General features: G+C 36.5%; 2 protein-coding genes and 2 long non-coding RNA genes across 7 annotated transcripts; all 4 read right to left on the reverse strand.

Annotated features, from left to right (window-relative positions):
* Positions 1 to 1,413: 1,413 nt before the first annotated feature.
* Positions 1,414 to 8,354, reverse strand: LOC103328511 (uncharacterized). Its single transcript, XM_089048646.1, has 11 exons — positions 8,204 to 8,354; positions 7,843 to 8,043; positions 7,633 to 7,707; positions 7,288 to 7,513; positions 6,477 to 6,627; positions 6,224 to 6,366; positions 6,058 to 6,116; positions 5,889 to 5,984; positions 2,448 to 2,546; positions 2,073 to 2,322; positions 1,414 to 1,841 (listed from the first exon to the last, which is right to left on the reverse strand). Exons 2-11 carry the CDS (start codon positions 8,038 to 8,040, stop codon positions 1,741 to 1,743), a joined length of 1,398 nt encoding a protein of 465 aa, XP_088904772.1. The 5' UTR covers positions 8,041 to 8,043; positions 8,204 to 8,354; the 3' UTR covers positions 1,414 to 1,740.
* On the reverse strand, positions 2,699 to 3,496 carry LOC148921347 (uncharacterized). Its single transcript, XR_016123190.1, has 3 exons — positions 3,457 to 3,496; positions 3,148 to 3,329; positions 2,699 to 3,035 (listed from the first exon to the last, which is right to left on the reverse strand). It is a non-coding gene; the product is annotated as an uncharacterized LOC148921347 (long non-coding RNA).
* Positions 8,355 to 11,417: 3,063 nt separating the features above from the next.
* LOC148921348 (uncharacterized) lies at positions 11,418 to 12,825 on the reverse strand. Of its 3 annotated transcripts, none has more exons than XR_016128025.1 (4): positions 12,591 to 12,825; positions 12,216 to 12,465; positions 11,870 to 12,019; positions 11,418 to 11,740 (listed from the first exon to the last, which is right to left on the reverse strand). It is a non-coding gene; the product is annotated as an uncharacterized LOC148921348 (long non-coding RNA). The 3 variants fall into 3 exon arrangements; XR_016128035.1 differs by having other exon boundaries at positions 11,418 to 11,752; XR_016128020.1 differs by lacking the exon at positions 11,418 to 11,740 and having other exon boundaries at positions 11,776 to 12,019; positions 12,591 to 12,822.
* A 3,074-nt stretch (positions 12,826 to 15,899) lies between these two features.
* Positions 15,900 to 18,216, reverse strand: LOC103344359 (uncharacterized). Of its 2 annotated transcripts, XM_089043899.1 has the most exons (6): positions 18,080 to 18,214; positions 17,792 to 17,992; positions 17,617 to 17,691; positions 17,253 to 17,478; positions 16,458 to 16,608; positions 15,900 to 16,349 (listed from the first exon to the last, which is right to left on the reverse strand). In XM_089043899.1, the coding sequence occupies exons 2-6, from the start codon at positions 17,987 to 17,989 to the stop codon at positions 16,247 to 16,249; spliced, it is 753 nt and encodes a 250-aa protein (XP_088900025.1). In that variant the 5' UTR covers positions 17,990 to 17,992; positions 18,080 to 18,214; the 3' UTR covers positions 15,900 to 16,246. The 2 variants fall into 2 exon arrangements, with proteins under 2 accessions (XP_088900025.1, XP_088900026.1); XM_089043900.1 differs by lacking the exon at positions 15,900 to 16,349 and having other exon boundaries at positions 16,467 to 16,608; positions 17,342 to 17,478; positions 18,080 to 18,216.
* Positions 18,217 to 20,728: the final 2,512 nt, after the last annotated feature.

A 20,728-nucleotide genomic window follows, 5' to 3' on the forward strand; every position in this document is an offset into this window, starting at 1 on the left:
TTCTTCATCGGCTTCCCGATCTTCTTCAGCACGTCTACGCCTTGTTTCTTCCCTTTGTTTCTGTGCCTCTCCAACACCCTCAACAAGTTTGACATTGAGAGTAGAATGTGTTTTCTACAATCTGAGAAATGAAGGAATAGATAAGAGATGGTGTGAGAGGTTTGAAAATCAGGTATAGTTTATAGACGGATTTAGAAGATTGAGATGACACGTGGCACAATTTGAGAGGATGAAAATCTTATCAAAAATCTGAGATTAAAATTTTTAAAAATATCTGAAAATGTTATTTGACATTTGACACGTGGCACAATTGTAGAGGGTGAAAATCTTATCTAAAATCTGAGATTAAAATTTTTTAAAAATATCTGAAAATGTTATCTAACATTTGACACGTGGCACAATTTTAAAAGGAATTTTCTTTGAATAATTTTTATTAAAATCTAAAATACTAAAAATTAACTACGAAACTTTAAATGCCGTTTTGGAAGGCCAACGACCTCAAAATGCCAAAATCCATCATACGTCACAGCAAAGCTGTGAGTTTGACTCGTGGCATCGCTCCTTTCCGAATGGTATTTTGCGCCCTAATCGAGCTCAGACGACAAATCTGCAAATTCCCACTACGTCCTTTTTCTAACTCAAGCGATAAAATCTGACATTTGTTCTACATCAGACGTGGCACAATTTTAGAGGGTGAAAATCTTATCCGAAAATTTAATTACAAAAGATTATCAAAATTAATGGTTTAAACTATAAAAAATTGAAAATAAAGTACAATGAATAGTAATTGCCTTAGACTTGCCCTAGACTTTGCCCTTGTGGGTGGAACCACAAATGCAAAGGCTGACACTATTCACGTGAATAGTAACAGCCCTTGCTTGCCCTTGCCCTAGACTTTGCCCTTGTGGGTGGAGATGCTCTTACTTAATTATAAAAAAAAAAAAAAAAAAAAAAAGAGTGTTGGCTTGATGGATTTGAATAAAGAGAAAAGAAGTTCACGCTGTGCTAAATAAACTTGGTTTTGCAAAGGAAGTCTCTTTGGCAAATGCCTTTATAGATGTGTATTGTAAATGCGGAAGTGTATGTCATGCAATTTACTTGAGGTTGGTTTGCAAATTGCAAGACATTTTATACGTTTGGGTTCATTTTTCTCACAGCTTACTTGACTATTGGATAAATTTAAGTTTTAAATTAATGAAATGGGTAAATTAAATCAATCTCCCTAGACACGCACAGCAAAATCTTCAATACTCGTGTGGTTGAAATAAACGCGCTGACTGTCCAGAACAGTAACACCCCTACTAGAGCTCATAATCTGTTGATTCTTCCTTAAACCTAAAAGTGCCTCCATCAGAACACTCTGCTCAATTCTTTTCACCTGCACCCAGAGCTACTATGAACAGTAATTCCTCCTTTAAAAATGCTCTGAAAATAAGTAATCGAATTTTCAAAAAATTCCTGAAAATAAGTTAAGAAGATTGGCCACAATCTGAGCGGTACCACCCACCCTATCCTACCACCTATAGGCGGCCTCGTCGGGCAGTGGCTTATCTCTAAACATCCCCTCCCTCTTTAAAGTATATCCAAGACAAAATCTCAATCTTTACTAAAACGCAAAACTTAAACTGGTGCTCTGTCAACAAGACAAAATAAAAAACTCATGATGAATATACACCATGAATATTCGTTTCAAGAATAAATTTAAATATCAGCTCCCTGTCAAATTTATGCAGCTTAATATTATCGGAGAGGTGACATGCGTAGTAAGGTGCTTAGTATCTCTTCCTCAAGACAATTTCTGCTTGTCTTTCTTGGAATCTTCATCTTCATGTGCCTTTGGCCTGTGGAAATGACAATGAAACACTTATGCCAATCAGTGCGTTTGAAAGTACCATATATCATAAAAAAAAATGTGTAAGAAGAATTGCCATCTGCAAATTAATATATGGACCGAGCATGTTTCAAGGCACGGTGACAAATATCCAATCTAGACTTTAATGGACTTTTTAAAAATCTGAGAAATTAAATTTGTAAGGATTAATAATCAATATAGCATGGCATAATATAGTTACCTATGCACTCATACGGTCCTTCACAAGTTGTTGTAGGTCTTTTAAAAATTAGTTTTAACAAACTCCCGTTATCAACATTAAGAAGACCAAACAATCGTAGCACCGTTTCGCGGCTACGTACAAAAACCAATGCTTGGTAAACTTTAACCACACCCTCATCAACTGCCTCCATTTTGAAAAAATATGAGATTGAAGCACCAGAACATTTGTACCATGCCCTCAAAACTCTCACAAGCTGCAGTTTGGCATTCTAAAAGAGAACGGAGAACATTATGTAGAGTTCAAACAATTAAACATTAATACAAAAAAAACTACGATTAGTAAATATTAATTATTTTTTCAATAAATTGGAAGAGGTATATGATATGTTCAAACCTTTTCCTTGTTGTACTCTCTCACAGCGAAAATGGCAAGAGCTATGGTATTGGGATTATCCATAGAATACGGAGCTACACGATGATTACCTGCTAATCCCTAAAGTAGTGTTACAAGCACACGCAATAAGACAATAATTGAGTTAGAATGCCAAGTAAGACCATAAAAGTGAATTGCATACATACATGTACCAAAAGTAGAAATCATTTCAGCATTAGATGCAAAAGGTAATATCATACTTACACCGCCCACTTAAAATATTCCAGATGCAGAACTGGCGGAGCTTTCTTATGGTGGTTACCAAAAAGAAAAGGATGGCGAGAGGAATAACCATAAGAAGGAGGCGGCTTTGAAATTGAAAACAAGACATCACGGTCAATATTGTAGTTGCTGACTACTGAGCTCCTAATTTGAAAGTCCCCAACCCTAACCATGTTTGCTACTGTTCTTCCTTTGCTGTGACAACATGAAGAGTATTTACTCCCCAACTTTCCAACCACAGACCGAATAGCTGTTGTCATATGCCTCTCCTCTTCTCCAACTCTATTATGCAATGCTAGATGAATCCCAAAACCCTAACCCCCAAACCTAAATCAAATCAAATCAAATTATAATGATATGAATGCAATTGAAGCATATATATATCTCACTAAATCAGCAGAGCGAAAATCAACCAAATTGAATTCGTGATGAAATATACCTGACCTACTCTACCAAGACAGAGAAGGGTGGCTGAGAGTCGAGGCTTGCTGTGAATTTCTCTCCTCTTCAATTCAACTTGGTCGGCTGTCAATAGTGGGATTGGGCTTGAGTGAGGGTCTCACTAGTTAATGGGCTTGGCCACACCGTGCTTTAAAACGTCATCGTGCATGTTCGACAATTCTTATAAAACGTCATCGTGCATGTTCGACAAGGATTAGAAAACACTGCAAAATAACCCATATGATATGACCTCAAACTCATTCAACACAAATAACTGAAATCACAAAAATTAAGACTAATAGGGTACCATACACAGGCTGCGCGCATCCCGAAGGACGGAAATTCAGGCTGCGCATCGCGACGGAAATTCAGCTCATGTCGTCGTCTCACTTTTTCCAAATCGCAGCGCCATCCCAGCTTGGAGGTCATCAATCAGAACTCACGGCATACTGTCTATTGATCTGTAGTTCAAACTTACTAAATCCGTACTTATTTAAGTATCGGAGAACCTTTGGCCGGTACCACACCGGTGCCCTAGGACTTACCGAACGTTTACTATCTGTTGGAAGTTTGAATTAAATTCAAGAACCTTTGTCCTACATTGATAGAAAGTAGAAAGAGTGATGTCCTTATAAGTGTGGAAGTGCCACACTTAGTAAATGGAAGTAGGCCAAATGGAAGCAATTTGGGCTTCAAAATCGATTTGGGCTTTGAATATTATATAAAAATATATAATATTTAATAGTCAAAAAGATGGGCACTTGGGCACTTTCAGATTTAAAATTATTTTTTGGTTTCGAATTGATAATTTTTTATTAATTCGGATTAGTTTTATTAACTGTTTTCTAACAATTGTGACTCTTCTGATAAGGTTTCAAAAGTTTATTTAAATCAAATAAGGCCTCATACGTTCAATACAGAAAAAGCATTCTACAAGCATTTCATATTGTCTGAGAGGAAAACAAACAACGTTCGCCAGATTCTAAGTCCGAGTGCTAGGGCTTAGAATACAGATAGTTGAATCCTGAGAGGCAGTCACCTGTAGAACTTCAAGCACCGAGAAGAGGTGAAATTACTGTCTTTAGGACATTGCATCAAATCTGCAAGCCTCTATCTCAAATTCAAGTCAGTTTCATTTATTGTTCATATATTGTATTCTGTGATACAGATTGTTATAAATTCTGTTTATATAATTGTTTTAATCAGTCATTGATAATTGTTTTTTCTAACACTATCTGACAGGTATAACGCCCTACCGAGGACATAGCATACCGAAGGAAAAACAAATCACTAAGTTGAGCGGGAAAGTGCCGAACCATTTTTCTACGTCAACAACAATGACACCAATTACATGTCAATTAAACTTGTCGACAATTTTTCACTAAGTATTGACAACTTACTGCAAATGTGCAATTTGACGGGTGGTGTTTTGCATACAACTTTATATATATATATATATATGTGTGTGTGTGTGTGTGTACTGGCCTTCTACCTGCCCTAGTGCTTAAGTGCTAGTGGTCCTAGTTTGAAGGTTGATACCATTTCCTCTACAAGACCCAAAAAATGTCTCTGTGTTAATGTGTTCTGATATAGTCTTATTGTGTGTGCTTGTTACACTGCTTGCACCGAATTTGGATAAAGATTAGAAGGTGGTCGTGGAAAAGTTAAATACGAAAACAAAATAGTTTTAACTTATTGTTCCAAAGTCGTTACTAGATGCTGCTTCAAATGAATGGTCGTGAAGAAGTGAAGAGAACTAATCCAGAACCACCATGAAAATAAAGTGTGATTTAAATGGAAATGGTGCAGTGTATCAAAGACTTTATGTATGTTTATGAGAGTGTAAAAAGGGGTTCAAGGAAGGTTATAGGCCTCTAATTGGAATAGATGGTTGTCACTTGATGGCAGTGTATGAGGGACAAAATGTTGACAACCATTGGGATAGATGCTAAGAATGAGACATTGGTCATTCCTTATGTAGTGGTGGAGATAAAGACAAAACGCTCTTGGACTTGGTTCCTTGAATTGCTAGCTGCTAATTTTGATATTGTTAACTCACATGGGTGGGGATTTAAATCTGACAGGCAAAAAGGATTGTCTAGAGCATTTGAAGATAAGTTATAGTACTTAATGCTGAGCATCGTTTTTGTGCGAGGCATTTATTTAGTTACTACATAAAATTACTCAAAGGCAATACATTTAAAGACATCTACTGGGGTTGTGTCAAAGCCACTACAGTCTTGCAATATCATAAGAGAATGGCTATTATCTAAGTCTCCACAATAGTGGTCTAAATCCCACTTCAAAGTACATGTGAAATGTGACATGCTCATCAACAACCCTTATGAGACATTCAACAACACAATTTCAGATGCAACAGATAAGCCAATCATAACTTTGGTAGAGATTATAAAATGCCTACTAATGAGTAGAATAGGATTCAGGATGATGGAATTCGCATTATGGTATATACCCTAGCATTTTTAACAAACTACAAACCAAAAAGGTTAAGTCTGGGCAATGCACTATAATGTGGTCAGGAGGCTCTAAGTATCAAGTGGATGGTAACAAAGGGAATCAATATGCGGTGGACTTAGACAAACACACATTCTCAGGAAGAATCATATGATCTACGGAATCTCATAGCCACAAATTTTCTTTTATTTATCAGACATTGGACTTTCAATAAACAATCAAAATCTTCCTAATGCTGCTACTATCTTTCACCTATGTACTTACACGAGCCACCTTTATGGGTTTAGGAGTTGCATAACTCTCACATACACCACCTTTCACATTTCTGAACACACTAATTTCAACTTCCGCAAGCTGCAGCTAAGCATCTCGAAAGAATAAAAAATAACACAATTTTAAATATTTTGGCTATTCAGGTTGCAGAAAACCATACACATGGATAGTTTTCGAGATAGATGGTAGTGGGCTTCTCTCTTGTTGAACCAGCAATGCCTTCATCAACACATTTACTAGACAGAGAAATAAATATGATACCAGACACCTAAAGACCAGCAAAATTAGGTTCTACAAATAGCATTTTCAATTCTAAATGATTCAACCTCTAAAGCCCTCATTGTTCCTCTTTCCTCTAGCCTTCTCAAACTTCCTTCTCTTTGACCGGACATAAGGTTTGGTGTACTTTTGAGGTACACCGGGAGCTGGACCGAAGTGTTTCGCCACTTCACATGCATTCGTTCGACCTCTGAGGAATCCAGATCCAAAATCAAACACATAAGGTTTTTTTTAAAAAAAATTACCTGAACTGTGGAAACCCAAAAATAAGACGACAACAAACATAACTGATATGAATACCTGCGTTTTGGAGTGGTGGTTTCCTCTTTGTGTCCCGGGTTTGTGTATGAGAGATGAGGGAGGGCTGAAGGAGGCAGCAGAGAGAGGTTTCCTTTTCGCATACCAAATGATAACTGCTCTCGAGCCTTAGCATTTGCATCAAAAAAGTTGTCTGTTTCAAGCAAAAAATTCGATTCATTCTTCAATATGCAACATTCTCACGTTTTCGGGTTTGTCATCCAAAAGAACTACTTCATATGCATAATTAGGAATATCATTAGCAGACTAACCCCACCAACTCCGCATTGAGTTTTGATCACGACTCTCTAATTATTAAGTCTTACCTCATAGATCATATTTGCAACAAAATCACAAAAATCATAAAATATATAACTATTTGATTGGAAGGTAATCATTTTAATATCAATCGAGAAAACCATGTTCGTCAATTATTTCATTGCAACTAGATGCTTACGATTTGGCTAATTTTTTTTTTCAAGGATGATCTATAAGTAAAGACTTGAAAAATCAACAATAAAAGAAAAACCCTTAATAGTCACTGAAATTAGTTGCATAGGATGAGGTGGCTAAAGGGCAACATCAGTGGCTAATAGCTAACAGCCACAGTTATTGGTGACCATTGTGATATTAGACACTAATAGTACCTCTAGCCATTCTGTACGACTGATGTATAGTTAAACTACTAATGCTTTTTCTTGTAGTGACGGTTTGTATAGTTAAACTACAATAACAAGTGAGTCCTGGAATGATCACATTACTAATACTAAATTCTTAAGGATATTGTGAAAGCAGCATGCCATAATTATAGTACCTAGGTGATGATATAATCTTATAGGTTTTTTATTATCAACGAGAAGACAAAAGTCTTCCAACCACAAGCCATCCCTGGAATTAACTGACACTGTTACTTCGAAATATCTCATCACATCGGCATCAACTGCCTCCAGCAGTAGATCATAGTCAGAATCATGTCGTGGCAAGCCAACATCTTTCCATGCTAACACCCTCAGCACTCTCACAGACTGCAGTTGGATATTCTACAAGAGATGCCAAATCATTATACAGATATCAAACGTGTCAATAATAATCCACAAAACTTGCATATATTGTAGTAATGCATCTGTACTAAAGAAAAAAGGGCAAAAAAAAATGAAACCCTTTTCTTCCTCAACTCTTCAATGGCGAAACGAACAGGTCCTAGTCCTCCAAAATCCAAATGACAATAAACTGGCTGTGAATAATCACGAGTCTATCAACACTTGATATTTGAATTGAATTGCAATGAAAGTGAAAGCCATAACATAATTATTGAATTGCAATGAAAGTGAAGGCCATAACATAATTAATACACACACGCATGACGCACCTCTTTCATAAGCGATCCAAGAAGAAAAGGGTTGCTTTTTTTATCCGCTTTGTTTTGATCATGGACGACCCCATAATAATCAAAAGGGTGATGAGGAGAGGAACAAACAGTAGGAGAACTCCCAACCATGATAAGTCTTCCATTGTTGGGAATAAATCTACTCCTACCCAGCTTTCCAAGCACAGAACGAACAGCCATAACCTGGGCATCAATGAAATCACACTAATTAATAAGCCATATATATAGCTAGAAAATCTAAAAATACAAATAATAGAAACGATTATCAACCCATCTTCCTGGCCGTTCGAACCATTGCCCATGGCCTCTAACAAAACCAAAAAGGGAGTTTCTTTGTACCTACCTGCCTCGGAAACAGAGAAAAGGAGCGTGTGGCCGTGAACTTAATTAACGCCTAAACCCTAAAGAGAAAGGTCTCTCATCGCCGCTTCATGCATTCTGAAAACAAAATACCGTTTTATCTACTGTATGCCCAAGGCCATTAACGAGAGCCCTCACTGGTATTTTGAACAAAATACAAGCCCAATCAGAATAAAAGGAAGAGAAGATAAGCCCCATTGAAACTTGACGTGGGAGTGGGTATTTTGATAAATTTAACAATTTAAAATTCAAATTAAATATAAAAATGTTTGAAATTATTTTAAATAGGTATAAAAAAAAAAGGATATAAATATTGAGTTTTTTTATTTAAACCTCATACTTTTCTTTGTTCACCCCAATACTTAAATCATTAAGCTCTTAAGTTTTATTATTGAGTTAAAAGACAAAAAAAGTCATCCACTTATTATTGTGTTTAAACCCCGTAACTTTCTTTGGTTTCTTATTGCTCAAATTAAGAGAATTATTTCACTGCTATCAACAACAAAAAAACAAAAACCATTGCTTGCAAAGTCCAGGCAATCATCGAGCTCTCGCATGACTGCTCTTCATTTGTCATTCATGAAGACATAAAGATAACCACTTGTAATTCTATCGCCATTATCTTCTTGACACTGAGTAATCTTTTTATTTGTCTTTTCTGAATTTATAATTGTTTCCCTGACGTTGTTGTTATCTGGGTTATTTATTATTCTTTTTGGTATTTATTTGAAAGGATCCTCAGTAGTTGGTGCAATATTTCTTCAAGTTTTGGTTACATTTTCCTTTTCTTTGGGGTTCTTATCATCTGGGTTCTTGGTGATTGTTAATTGTATTTGTGCAAATGGGTTTTTAGAGGTGACATTAAGTATTTTTTTATTTTTTCTTGTTGCATTAGTTTTTAGTTTATTTATGATCTTAAGGGATTCTAGTAATTACTAACTTAGGTGCTTAAATCCATAGTGTTAATTATGCAATTTGTTTTCATTTGGTTCTGGACAACTAAGATAAAACTTTGGCGGCTTGAGCCTAGTGTGGTTGTGGAAATTGATGGAACCCCAAGAAAGGAATGAGGAGAGCCGTTTCAGAAGAGATGGACCAAGAAAAGACTGAGGTGCCTAAAACTCTTGCAGCACCAAACACTCGGAGTAAGGCTCCGATTGCTTCTGCTCGACATAACACCACACAGAAGGAGAAAGTGGGGTGAGGGGTGAGGTTAATGAGTTTTATTTATTTATTGTTTTTTCTCATGGGTGTGTGTTTAGGGGTAGTTTGGGAAGACAATGGGGTTTACTTAGAAATTATGAAATTTTGAATTAGAAGTTGGGGTGAACAAAGAGAAGTGCGGGGTTTAAATAGAAAAAATCAAAATATCTCCTCTTTTTTTCTTTTGTTTTCCTTCAATCGTCAGCCCCACCACCTTTTCCCTCATCTCAACCAGCCCCACCGCCCAATCAACCCCACCTTCCCCATCCCCATTCCTCTGTCAAAAGAAAGGTACCAAAAAAATCCAGCAACCATTCTCTCTCTCTCTCTCTCTCTCTCTCTCTCTCTCTCTCTCTCTCTCTCCAGAGTCAAAACCCAACTCGCCCTCTACCCTTTGTCTTCGCCGCTGTCTCCTCCTTCGCTCTTCGACATCATCAAATCCTAACCAACAATTCACCCTTTGTCTCTCACCTCCCAATTGTCTCTCTTTCTTTGGCAGCCACCAATGGAGATTTGGACTACCACATATATGAAATTTGAAGTCAATTTAGTGATTTTGTTTGTGGGTTTTGAGCCTTTTGACAACTGGGGGGTAGCGGTTGACTAGAGAGAGAGAGAGAGAAGGGAGAATTTGGGGTGGGTTTTCTTTAGGTGTGTGTTGTTTGGGCGGTGAGGCTGGTTGAGATGAGGGAGAAGGTGGTGGGGGGTGATGATTAGGGAGAAGAAAAAAAAGGAGACATTTTTATCTTTATATTTTTACATCTTTTAGATAATTTCAATCATTTTTTTTATATTTAATTTGAATTTTTTAATTTCTATTAGTTAAATTTACCAAAATATTCATGCCACTTCAACAAATTTAACGGTTTTTACCTGAAAACTAACAGAATAGGGTAACCTTGGTCATTTAAAAGAAGTTAAGGAGGGAGATTGAGTCATTTGAAATGTCATAGGGCAATTGAGACTATTTGAAAACTACATGGGGCATTTCAACAAATAAGCCTTAAAATTTTGTGTTGGCAGACATTCAATATTTCCCATGTTGGTTTTGATATTAATTTAGGCTTATTTACACCAATACCTCTTGAAACTACAGTCAAATCTCACATTGCCCTCCAAAACGTAAAGTGGCCCACTTACCCCGCTTGACCATGGATTGGTGACTCACTTTGCCCCCTGCCGTTAACTCTGTCCAAAAGTCTGTTAACTATAATGATGTGGCAAGGGTATCTTTGTAATTTCATACACATAGATCATTATCCACCAATTAAAGGAATGACGTGGCAAGTAGAGCTCCCCTCCACATATATAAGAAAATAATAAATATCCAAACCCCCCAAAATCAATTTCTTTTTTAAAGATTATTATAGTCATAAATAGTTTTTAACCAATACATAGATCCGTCCTTGCATTGACAAGCTCGAAAACCATTGTGTTCGTTGCTTCCCAACATCCTAACCACCCTTGTGTCATGAGCAGACGACCACCATGACGCGCCTCTTCATCAAGCCTTGGTTTAACTTCCCATGATGCCCCATTTGGATAATCAAGCCTCACCTCACACTCTCTAATTTTGATAAGTTCAAATCAATTCCGACATTCAAAAATTCCGGTATAAGTTGGATTTGAATTGGAATGTACCTTGAGCTTCTGAATTCAGAAATATATTGGGATTTCACGCTTAATCCACATACAAGATAAATAAACAACATTATTTGTACTAAAGATTTCGGCTTTCACCCAAAAATATTAAGTTTTTTTTTTGGGGGGGAATTGCTTTTATTGACAAACAAAAAAAGTCAATCTTATTCTCAATCCCGTCTCTACTTTTTCTAGACTCTTCCATCTCCCCTCCCTCTCCTCCTCCTCCTCTACTTTTTCTCATTTTTATGTGCTCATTTTTGCCACCTAAAAGTCTGTTGGCTTGATGGATTTGAATAAAGAGAAAAGAAGTTCACGCTGTGCTAAATAAACTTGGTTTTGCAAAGGAAGTCTCTTTGGCAAATGCCTTTATAGATGTGTATCGTAAACGCGGAAGTGTATGCCATGCAATTTACATGAGTTTGGTTTGCAAATTGCAAGACATTTTATACGTTTGGGTTCATTTTTCTCACAGCTTACTTGACTATTGGATAAATTTAAGTTTTAAAATTAATGAAATGGTTAAATTAATCCTCAATACTCGTGCGGTTGAAATAAACGCATTGACTGTCCAGCAAGGGCCTACGGTAACACCCCGTCTAGAGCTCATAATTTGTTGATTCTTCCTTAAACCTAAAAGTGCCTCCATCAGAACACTCTGCTCAATTTTTTTCACCTGCAACCAAAGCTGTTATGAACAGTAACTCCTCCTTTAAAAATGCTCTGAAAATAAATAATCGAATTTTCAAAAAATTCCCGAAAATAAGTTAAGAAGATTAGCCACAATCTGAGATGTACCACCCACCCTATCCTACCAAAATATCAGCTCCCTGTCAAATCTATGCAGCTTAATATTATCGGAGAGGTGACATGTGTAGTAAGGTGCTTAGTGTCTCTTCCTCAAGACAATTTCTGCTTGTCTTTCTTGGAATCTTCATCTTCATGTACCTTTGGGCTGTGGAAATGACAATGAAACACTCATGCCAATCAGTGCATTTGAAAGTACCATATATCATGAAGAAAAATGTGTAAGAAGAATTGCCATCTGCAAATTAATATATCCAATCTAGACTTTAATGGACTTTTTAAAAATCTGAGAAATTAAATTTGTAAGGATTAATAATCAATATAGAATGGCATAATATAGTTACCTATGCACGCAGATAGTCCTTCATAAGGTTTTGTAGGTCCTTTAACAATTAGTTTTAACAAACTCCCGTTATCAACATTAAGAAGACCAAACAATCTTAGCTCCCTTTCGCAGCTACGTGAAAAAACCAATGCTTGGAAAACTTTAACCACACCCTTATCAACTGCCTCCATTGTAAAAAAATATGAGATCGAAGCACCAGAACATTTGTACCATGCCCTCAAAACTCTCACAAGCCGCAGTTTGGCATTCTAAAAGAGAACGGAGAACATTATGTAGAGTTCAAACAATTAAACATTAATACAAAAAAAACTACGATTAGTAAATATTAATTATTTTTTCAATAAATTGGAAGAGGTATATGATATGTTCAAACCTTTTCCTTGTTGTACTCTCTCACAGCGAAAATGGCAAGAGCTATGGTATTGGGATTATCCATAGAATACGGAGCTACACGATGATTACCTGCTAATCCCTAAAGTAGTGTTACAAGCACACGCAATAAGACAATAATTGAGTTAGAATGCCAAGTAAGACCATAAAAGTGAATTGCATACATACATGTACCAAAAGTAGAAATCATTTCAGCATTAGATGCAAAAGGTAATATCATACTTACACCGCCCACTTAAAATATTCCAGATGCAGAACTGGCGGAGCTTTCTTATGGTGGTTACCAAAAAGAAAAGGATGGCGAGAGGAATAACCATAAGAAGGAGGCGGCTTTGAAATTGAAAACAAGACATCACGGTCAATATTGTAGTTGCTGACTACTGAGCTCCTAATTTGAAAGTCCCCAACCCTAACCATGTTTGCTACTGTTCTTCCTTTGCTGTGACAACATGAAGAGTATTTACTCCCCAACTTTCCAACCACAGACCGAATAGCTGTTGTCATATGCCTCTCCTCTTCTCCAACTCTATTATGCAATGCTAGATGAATCCCAAAACCCTAACCCCCAAACCTAAATCAAATCAAATCAAATTATAATGATATGAATGCAATTGAAGCATATATATATCTCACTAAATCAGCAGAGCGAAAATCAACCAAATTGAATTCTTGATGAAATATACCTGACCTACTCTACCAAGACAGAGAAGGGTGGCTGAGAGTCGAGGCTTGCTGTGAATTTCTCTCCTCTTCAATTCAACTTGATCGGCTGTCAATAGTGGGCTGGGCATTTTACATTACGACGGAGCTCCTGCTTTTATTGGGATTGGGCTTGGGCTTGAGTGAGGGTCCCACTAGTTAATGGGCTTGGCCACACCGTGCTTTAAAACGTCGTCGTGCATGTTCGACAATTCTTATAAAGGGAATTTGTTGAAATGTCATCTAAACTTACACCTTAGTTTCAATTTGTCACCTGAATTTTTTTTTTAAGTGAAATGTCACCTGAATTTTTCAAAATCCATGATTTGTCACCTCAGCTAACATAATCCAATTTTCCATATATTTTCAAGGGTATTTTAGTCTTTTCATTTTCAAGAATATTTTTAAAATGGAAAAAATTACTATTAAAAAAAATAAAGCTTAAATGTAAAAATGGTTGGGGGTTAAATGTGAAAAGATATATAATTTTTGTAATTTCCAAAGGTCTTTTCATAATTTTTTTATAATGATTTTTCCATTTTTAAAATACTCTTGAAAAGAAAAAGACTAAAATACCCTTGAAAATAGTTGACAAATTAGATGAAGTTAAACTCAGGTGACAAATCATGGATTTTGAAAAATTCGGATGACATTTCACTTAAATTTTTTTTTCAAGTGACAAATTGAAACAAATGTATAAGTTCAGGTGGCATTTCAATGAATATCCCTTCTTATAAAACAATAGTTTTTTGATACTTATCGACGAGGATTAGAAAACACTGCACAATAACCCATATGATATGACCTCAAACTCATTCAACACAAATAACTAAATCACAAAAATTAAGACTAATAGGGTACCATACACAAAGCAAGATCTCAAGGACGGAAATTCCAGCTCATGTCGCCTCACTTTTTCCAAATCGCAGCGCCATCCCGGCTTGAGGTAATCAATCGAACTCACGCATACCCTATTGATCTGTAGTTCAAACTTACTAAATCCGTACTCATTTAAGCATCGAGAGCCTTCGGCGGTACCACACCGGTTGCCCTAGGACTTACCGAACGCTTACTATCCGATGTATAACGCCCTACCGAGGACATAGCATACCGAAGGAAAAACAAATCACTAAGTTGAGCGGGAAAGTGCCGAATAATTTTTCTACGTCAACAACAATGACACCAATTACATGTCAATTAAACTTGTCGACAATTTTTCACTAAGTATTGACAACTTATTGCAAATGTGCAATTTGACGGGTGGTGTTTTGCATACAACTTTATATATATGTGTGTGTGTGTGTGTACTGGCCTTCTACCTGCCCTAGTGCTTAAGTGCTAGTGGTCCTAGTTTGAAGGTTGATACCATTTCCTCTACAAGACCCAAAAAATGTCTCTGTGTTAATGTGTTCTGATATAGTCTTATTGTGTGTGCTTGTTACACTGCTTGCACCAAATTTGGATAAAGATTAGAAGGTGGTCGTGGAAAAGTTAAATACGAAAACAAAATAGTTTTAACTTATTGTTCCAAAGTCGTTACTAGATGCTGCTTCAAATGAATGGTCGTGAAGAAGTGAAGAGAACTAATCCAAGAACCACCATGAAAATAAAGTGTGATTTAAATGGAAATGGTGCAGTGTATCAAAGACTTTATGTATGTTTATGAGAGTGTAAAAAGGGGTTCAATGAAGGTTATAGGCCTCTAATTGGAATAGATGGTTGTCACTTGATGGCAGTGTATGAGGGACAAAATGTTGACAACAATTGGGATAGATGCTAAGAATGAGACATTGGTCATTCCTTATGTAGTGGTGGAGATAAAGACAAAACACTCTTGGACTTGGTTCCTTGAATTGCTAGCTGCTAATTTTGATATTGTTAACTCACATGGGTGGGGATTTAAATCTGACAGGCAAAAAAGATTGTCTAGAGCATTTGAAGAGAAGTTATAGTACTTAATGCTGAGCATCGTTTTTGTGCGAGGCATTTATTTAGTTACTACATAAAATTACTCAAAGGCAATACATTTAAAGACATCTACTGGGGTTGTGTCAAAGCCACTACAGTCTTGCAATATCATAAGAGAATGGTTATTATCTAAGTCTCCACAACAGTGGTCTAAATCCCACTTCAAAGTACATGTGAAATGTGACATACTCATCAACAACGCTTATGAGACATTCAACAACACAATTTCAGATGCAACAAATAAGCCAATCATAACTTTGGTAGAGATTATAAAATGCCTACTAATGAGTAGAATAGGATTCAGGATGATGGAATTCGCATTATGGTATATACCCTAGCATTTTTAACAAACTACAAACCAAAAAGGTTAAGTCTGGGCAATGCACTATAATGTGGTCAGGAGGCTCTAAGTATCAAGTGGATGGTAACAAAGGGAATCAATATGCGATGGACTTAGACAAACACACATTCTCAGGAAGAATCATATGATCTACGGAATCTCATGGCCACAAATTTTCTTTTATTTATCAGACATTGGACTTTCAATAAACAATCAAAATCTTCCTAATGCTGCTACTATCTTTCACCTATGTACTTACACGAGCCACCTTTATGGGTTTAGGAGTTGCATAACTCTCACATACACCACCTTTCACATTTCTGAACACACTAATTTCAACTTCCGCAAGCTGCAGCTAAGCATCTCGAAAGAATAAAAAATAACACAATTTTAAATATTTTGGCCATTCAGGTTGCAGAAAACCATACACATGGATAGTTTTCGAGATAGATGGTAGTGGGCTTCTCTCTTGTTGAACCAGCAATGCCTTCATCAACACATTTACTAGACAGAGAAATAAACATGATACCAGACACCTAAAGACCAGCAAAATTAGGTTCTACAAATAGCATTTTCAATTCTAAATAATTCAACCTCTAAAGCCCTCATTGTTCCTCTTTCCTCTAGCCTTCTCAAACTTCCTTCTCTTTGACCGGACATAAGGTTTGGTGTACTTTTGAGGTACACCGAGCTGGACCGAAGTGTTTCGCCGCTTCACATGCATTCGTTCGACCTCGAGGAATCCAGATCCAAAATCAAAAACATAAGGTTTTTTTTAAAAAAAATACCTGAACTGTGGAAACCCAAAAATAAGACGACAACAAACATAACTGATATGAATACCTGCGTTTTGGAGTGGTGGTTTCCTCTTTGTGTCCCGGGTTTGTGTATGAGAGATGAGGGAGGGCTGAGGGAGGCAGCAGAGAGAGGTTTCCTTTTCGCATACCAAATGATAACTGCTCTCGAGCCTTAGCATATGCATCAAAAACGTTGTCTGTTTCAAGCAAAAAATTCGATTCATTCATCAATATGCAACATTCTCACGTTTTCGGGTTTGTCATCCAAAAGAACTACTTCATATGCATAATGAGGAATATCATTAGCAGACTAACCCCACCAACTCCGCATTGAGTTTTGATCACGACTCTCTAATTATTAAGTCTTACCTCATAGATCATATTTGCAACAAAATCACAAAAATCATAAAATATATAACTATTTGATTGGAAGGTAATCATTTTAATATCAATTGAGAAAACCATGTTCATCAAATTATTTCATTGCAACTAGATGCTTACGATTTGCCTAATTTTTTTTTCAAGGATGATCTATAAGTAAAGACTTGAAAAATCAACAATAAAAGAAAAACCCTTAATAGTCACTGAAATTAGTTGCATAGATGAGGTGGCTAAAGGGCTAATAGCTAACAGCCACAGTTATTGGTGACCATTGTGATATTAGACACTAATAGTACCTCTAGCCATTCTGTACGACTGATGTCAGTGGCTACTAATGCTTTTTCTTGTAGTGACGGTTTGTATAGTTAAACTACAATAACAAGTGAGTCCTGGAATGATCACATTACTAATACTAAATTCTTAAGGATATTGTGAAAGCAGCATGCCATAATTATAGTACCTAGGTGATGATATAATCTTATAGGTCTTTTATTATCAACGAGAAGACAAAAGTCTTCCAACCACAAGCCATCCCTGGAATTAACTGACACTGTTACTTCGAAATATCTCATCACATCGGCATCAACTGCCTCCAGCAGTAGATCATAGTAAGAATCATATCGTGGCAAGCCAACATCTTTCCTTGCTAACACCCTCAGCACTCTCACAGACTGCAGTTGGATATTCTACAAGAGATGCCAAATCATTATACAGATATCAAACGTGTCAATAATAATCCACAAAACCATTAGCAATAAAAAGCTCTTCTTAGGAAAGACTAAATCTTGCATATATTGTAGTAAAAAGGGCAAAAAAAATGAAACCCTTTTCTTCCTCAACTCTTCGATGGCGAAACGAGCAGGTCCTAGTCCTCCAAAATCCAAATGACAATAAACTGGCTGTGAATTGAATCATGAGTCTATCAACACTTGATATTTGAATTGAATTGCAATGAAAGTGAAGGCAATAACATAATTAATACACACACGCATGACGCACCTCTTTCATAAGCGATCCAAGAAGAAAAGGATTGCTTTTTTGATCCGCTTTGTTTTGATCATGGACGACCCCATAATAATCAAAAGGGTGATGAGGAGAGGAACAAACAGTAGGAGAAGTCCCACCCATGATAAGTCTTCCATTGTTGGGAATAAATCTACTCCTACCCAGCTTTCCAAGCACAGAACGAACAGCCATAACCTGGGCATCAATGAAATCACACTGATTAATAAGCCATATATATAGCTAGAAAATCTAATAATACAAATAATAGAAACGATTATCAACCCATCTTCCTGGCCGTTCGAACCATTGCCCATGGCCTCTAACAAAACCAAAAAGGGAGTTTCTTTGCACCTACCTGCCTCCGAAACAGAGAAAAGGAGCGTGTGGCCGTGAAAACGCCTAGACCCTAAAGAGAAAGGTCTCTCATCGCCGCTTCATGCATTCTAAAAACAAAAACGATACCGTTTTATCTACTGTAAGCCCAAGGCCGTTAACGAGAGCCCTCACTGGTGTTTTGAACAAAATACAAGCCCAGTCAGAATAAAAGGAAGAGTAGATAAGCCCCATAGTAAATTTAGGTTTGTCCATTTTGGCATTTTTGTCTTTAGGAAATTCAAAAATAAATAAGAGCATTTTTGTTCATTTTGGCTTCTTTTTAAAATATTTCTCTCTTTTTTGGCCTTTTTCAAATGCCCCTTGAAACTTGATGTCGGCATGGGTATTTTGATAAATTTAACAATTTAAAATTCAAATTAAATATAAAAATGCTTGAAATTATTTAAAATAGGTGAAAAAAAATTAGGATAAAAATATCTCCCTTTTTTTTTGGGGAGCTTTAGTAATATATCCAAAATAGGGGCTGTAATTATAAAAAAAAAAAAAAACCTTACATGGAATGCACTTTAGAAACACATCCAAAAACCATTTACTACATATGAAATTAGTATTGAAGTTCCTATAAATTACATATCTGTCATTGATTAACTTAAAACAACAAAACAAAATTCCCAAAAAACTTAAAACAAGCCCAAAACAAAATTCCCAAAAAACTCAAAACAAGCCCAAGCGAGCCCATATCAAATTTTTTGAAAAAACCCAAACTTAGAATAAAATTTATTAAAAAAAAATTTGTGTTGGCAGACATTCAATATTTACAAATTTATAAATAAACTCAATCCTAGACATGTATTTATAAAAAAACCCAAGCACTATTTAAACATAGAAACACACCCAAAATCAACCCCAAAGTCAACTTTTTGGGTGTGTTTATAAATGGGTTTTGAGTGTGTGTAATGATGAGTTTTGGGTGTGTTTATAAAGTGTTTTGGGTGTTGGGTTTTTTTATAATTTCAACCTCCATTTTGGGTGTTTTAGTGAAACTCCCTTCAATATTTCCCAAGTTGGTTTTGATATTAATTTAGGCTTATTTACACAAATATCCTTTGAAACTACGATCAAATCTCACATTGCCCCCCGAAACTTAAAGTGGCCCATTTACCTCGCTTGACCATGGGTTGGTAACTCACTTTGCCTCCTGCCGTTAACTCTGTCTAAAAGTCTGTTAACTATGATGATGTGGCAAGGGTATCTTTGTAATCTCATACACATGGATCATTATCCACCAATTAAAGGGGTGATGTGGCAAGTAGAGCCCACCTCCACATATATAAGAAAATAATAAATATCCAAACCCCACAAAACTAATTTCTTTTTTAAAGATTATTATAGTCATAAATAGTTTTTAACCAATACATAGATCCGTCCTTGCATTGACAAGCTCGAAAACCATTGTGTCCGTTGCTTCCCAACATCCTAACCACCCTTGTGTCATGAGCAAACGACCACCATGACGCGCCTCTTCATCAAGCCTTGGTTTAACTTACCTCGCTTGACCATGGGTTGGTAACTCACTTTGCCTCCTGCCGTTAACTCTGTCTCACGAGCACTTCCACCCACAAGGGCTAAGTCTAAGGCAAGGGCAAGCAAGGGCTGCTACTATTCATGTGAATAGTGTCAACCTTTGCATTTGTGGTTCCACCCATGAGGGCAAAGTCTAAGGCAATTACTATTCACTTAAATTTATTTTTTATTTTTTATACTTAAACCATTGATTTTGATAAGTTTTTCGGAAAAGATTTTCAATTCCCAAGTTTAATATTTATCGTAAAATCCTCACATAAAAATCAAGATAACATTTTCGAATAAAATTTTGAAATTAAATTGGTGTGGAAAGTGAATAATATTCGTAGTATGTATAGAAAAATTTCCAGAATTTTTTGATATTTTTTAAAAAATTTTGATATTTTTTCAATTTTTTAGCCAAAATTGGACAACCGTTGGATTGTGCAAGATTTTTTTATCGGAGGCTCTAGGAGAAGCCACATGGCTTGTAACCATTGGGTAATGTGGGCTGGTAGGTCCAATAGTAAAAAAATTGAAAATCACGTCAACAGCCAGGCAAAACTTGCCCTTGGGCCTTCCCGAGTTGGTGGGACCCTGGAACCCAGTCTTCTTCCTCTGAGCATGCTTGCTCACCAGGGGCCTTTCCCATTTGGGTTGCCCCTGACGTGCTCTAAAAGTCTGTTAACTATGATGATGTGGCAAGGGTATCTTTGTAATCTCATACACATGGATCATTATCCACCAATTAAAGGGGCGACGTGGCAAGTAGAGCCCACCTCCACATATATAAGAAAATAATAAATATCCAAAACCCCAAAACTAATTTCTTTTTTAAAGATTATTATAGTCATAAATAGTTTTTAACCAATACATAGATCCGTCCTTGCATTGACAAGCTCGAAAACCATTGTGTCCGTTGCTTCCCAACATCCTAACCACCCTTGTGTCATGAGCAAACGACCACCATGACGCGCCTCTTCATCAAGCCTTGGTTTAACTTCCCATGATACCCCATTTGGATAATCAAGC

Source organism: Prunus mume, linkage group LG1, assembly GCF_029339155.1.
Source record: "Prunus mume cultivar Tortuosa linkage group LG1, ASM2933915v1, whole genome shotgun sequence".
Taxonomy (NCBI): domain Eukaryota; kingdom Viridiplantae; phylum Streptophyta; class Magnoliopsida; order Rosales; family Rosaceae; genus Prunus; species Prunus mume.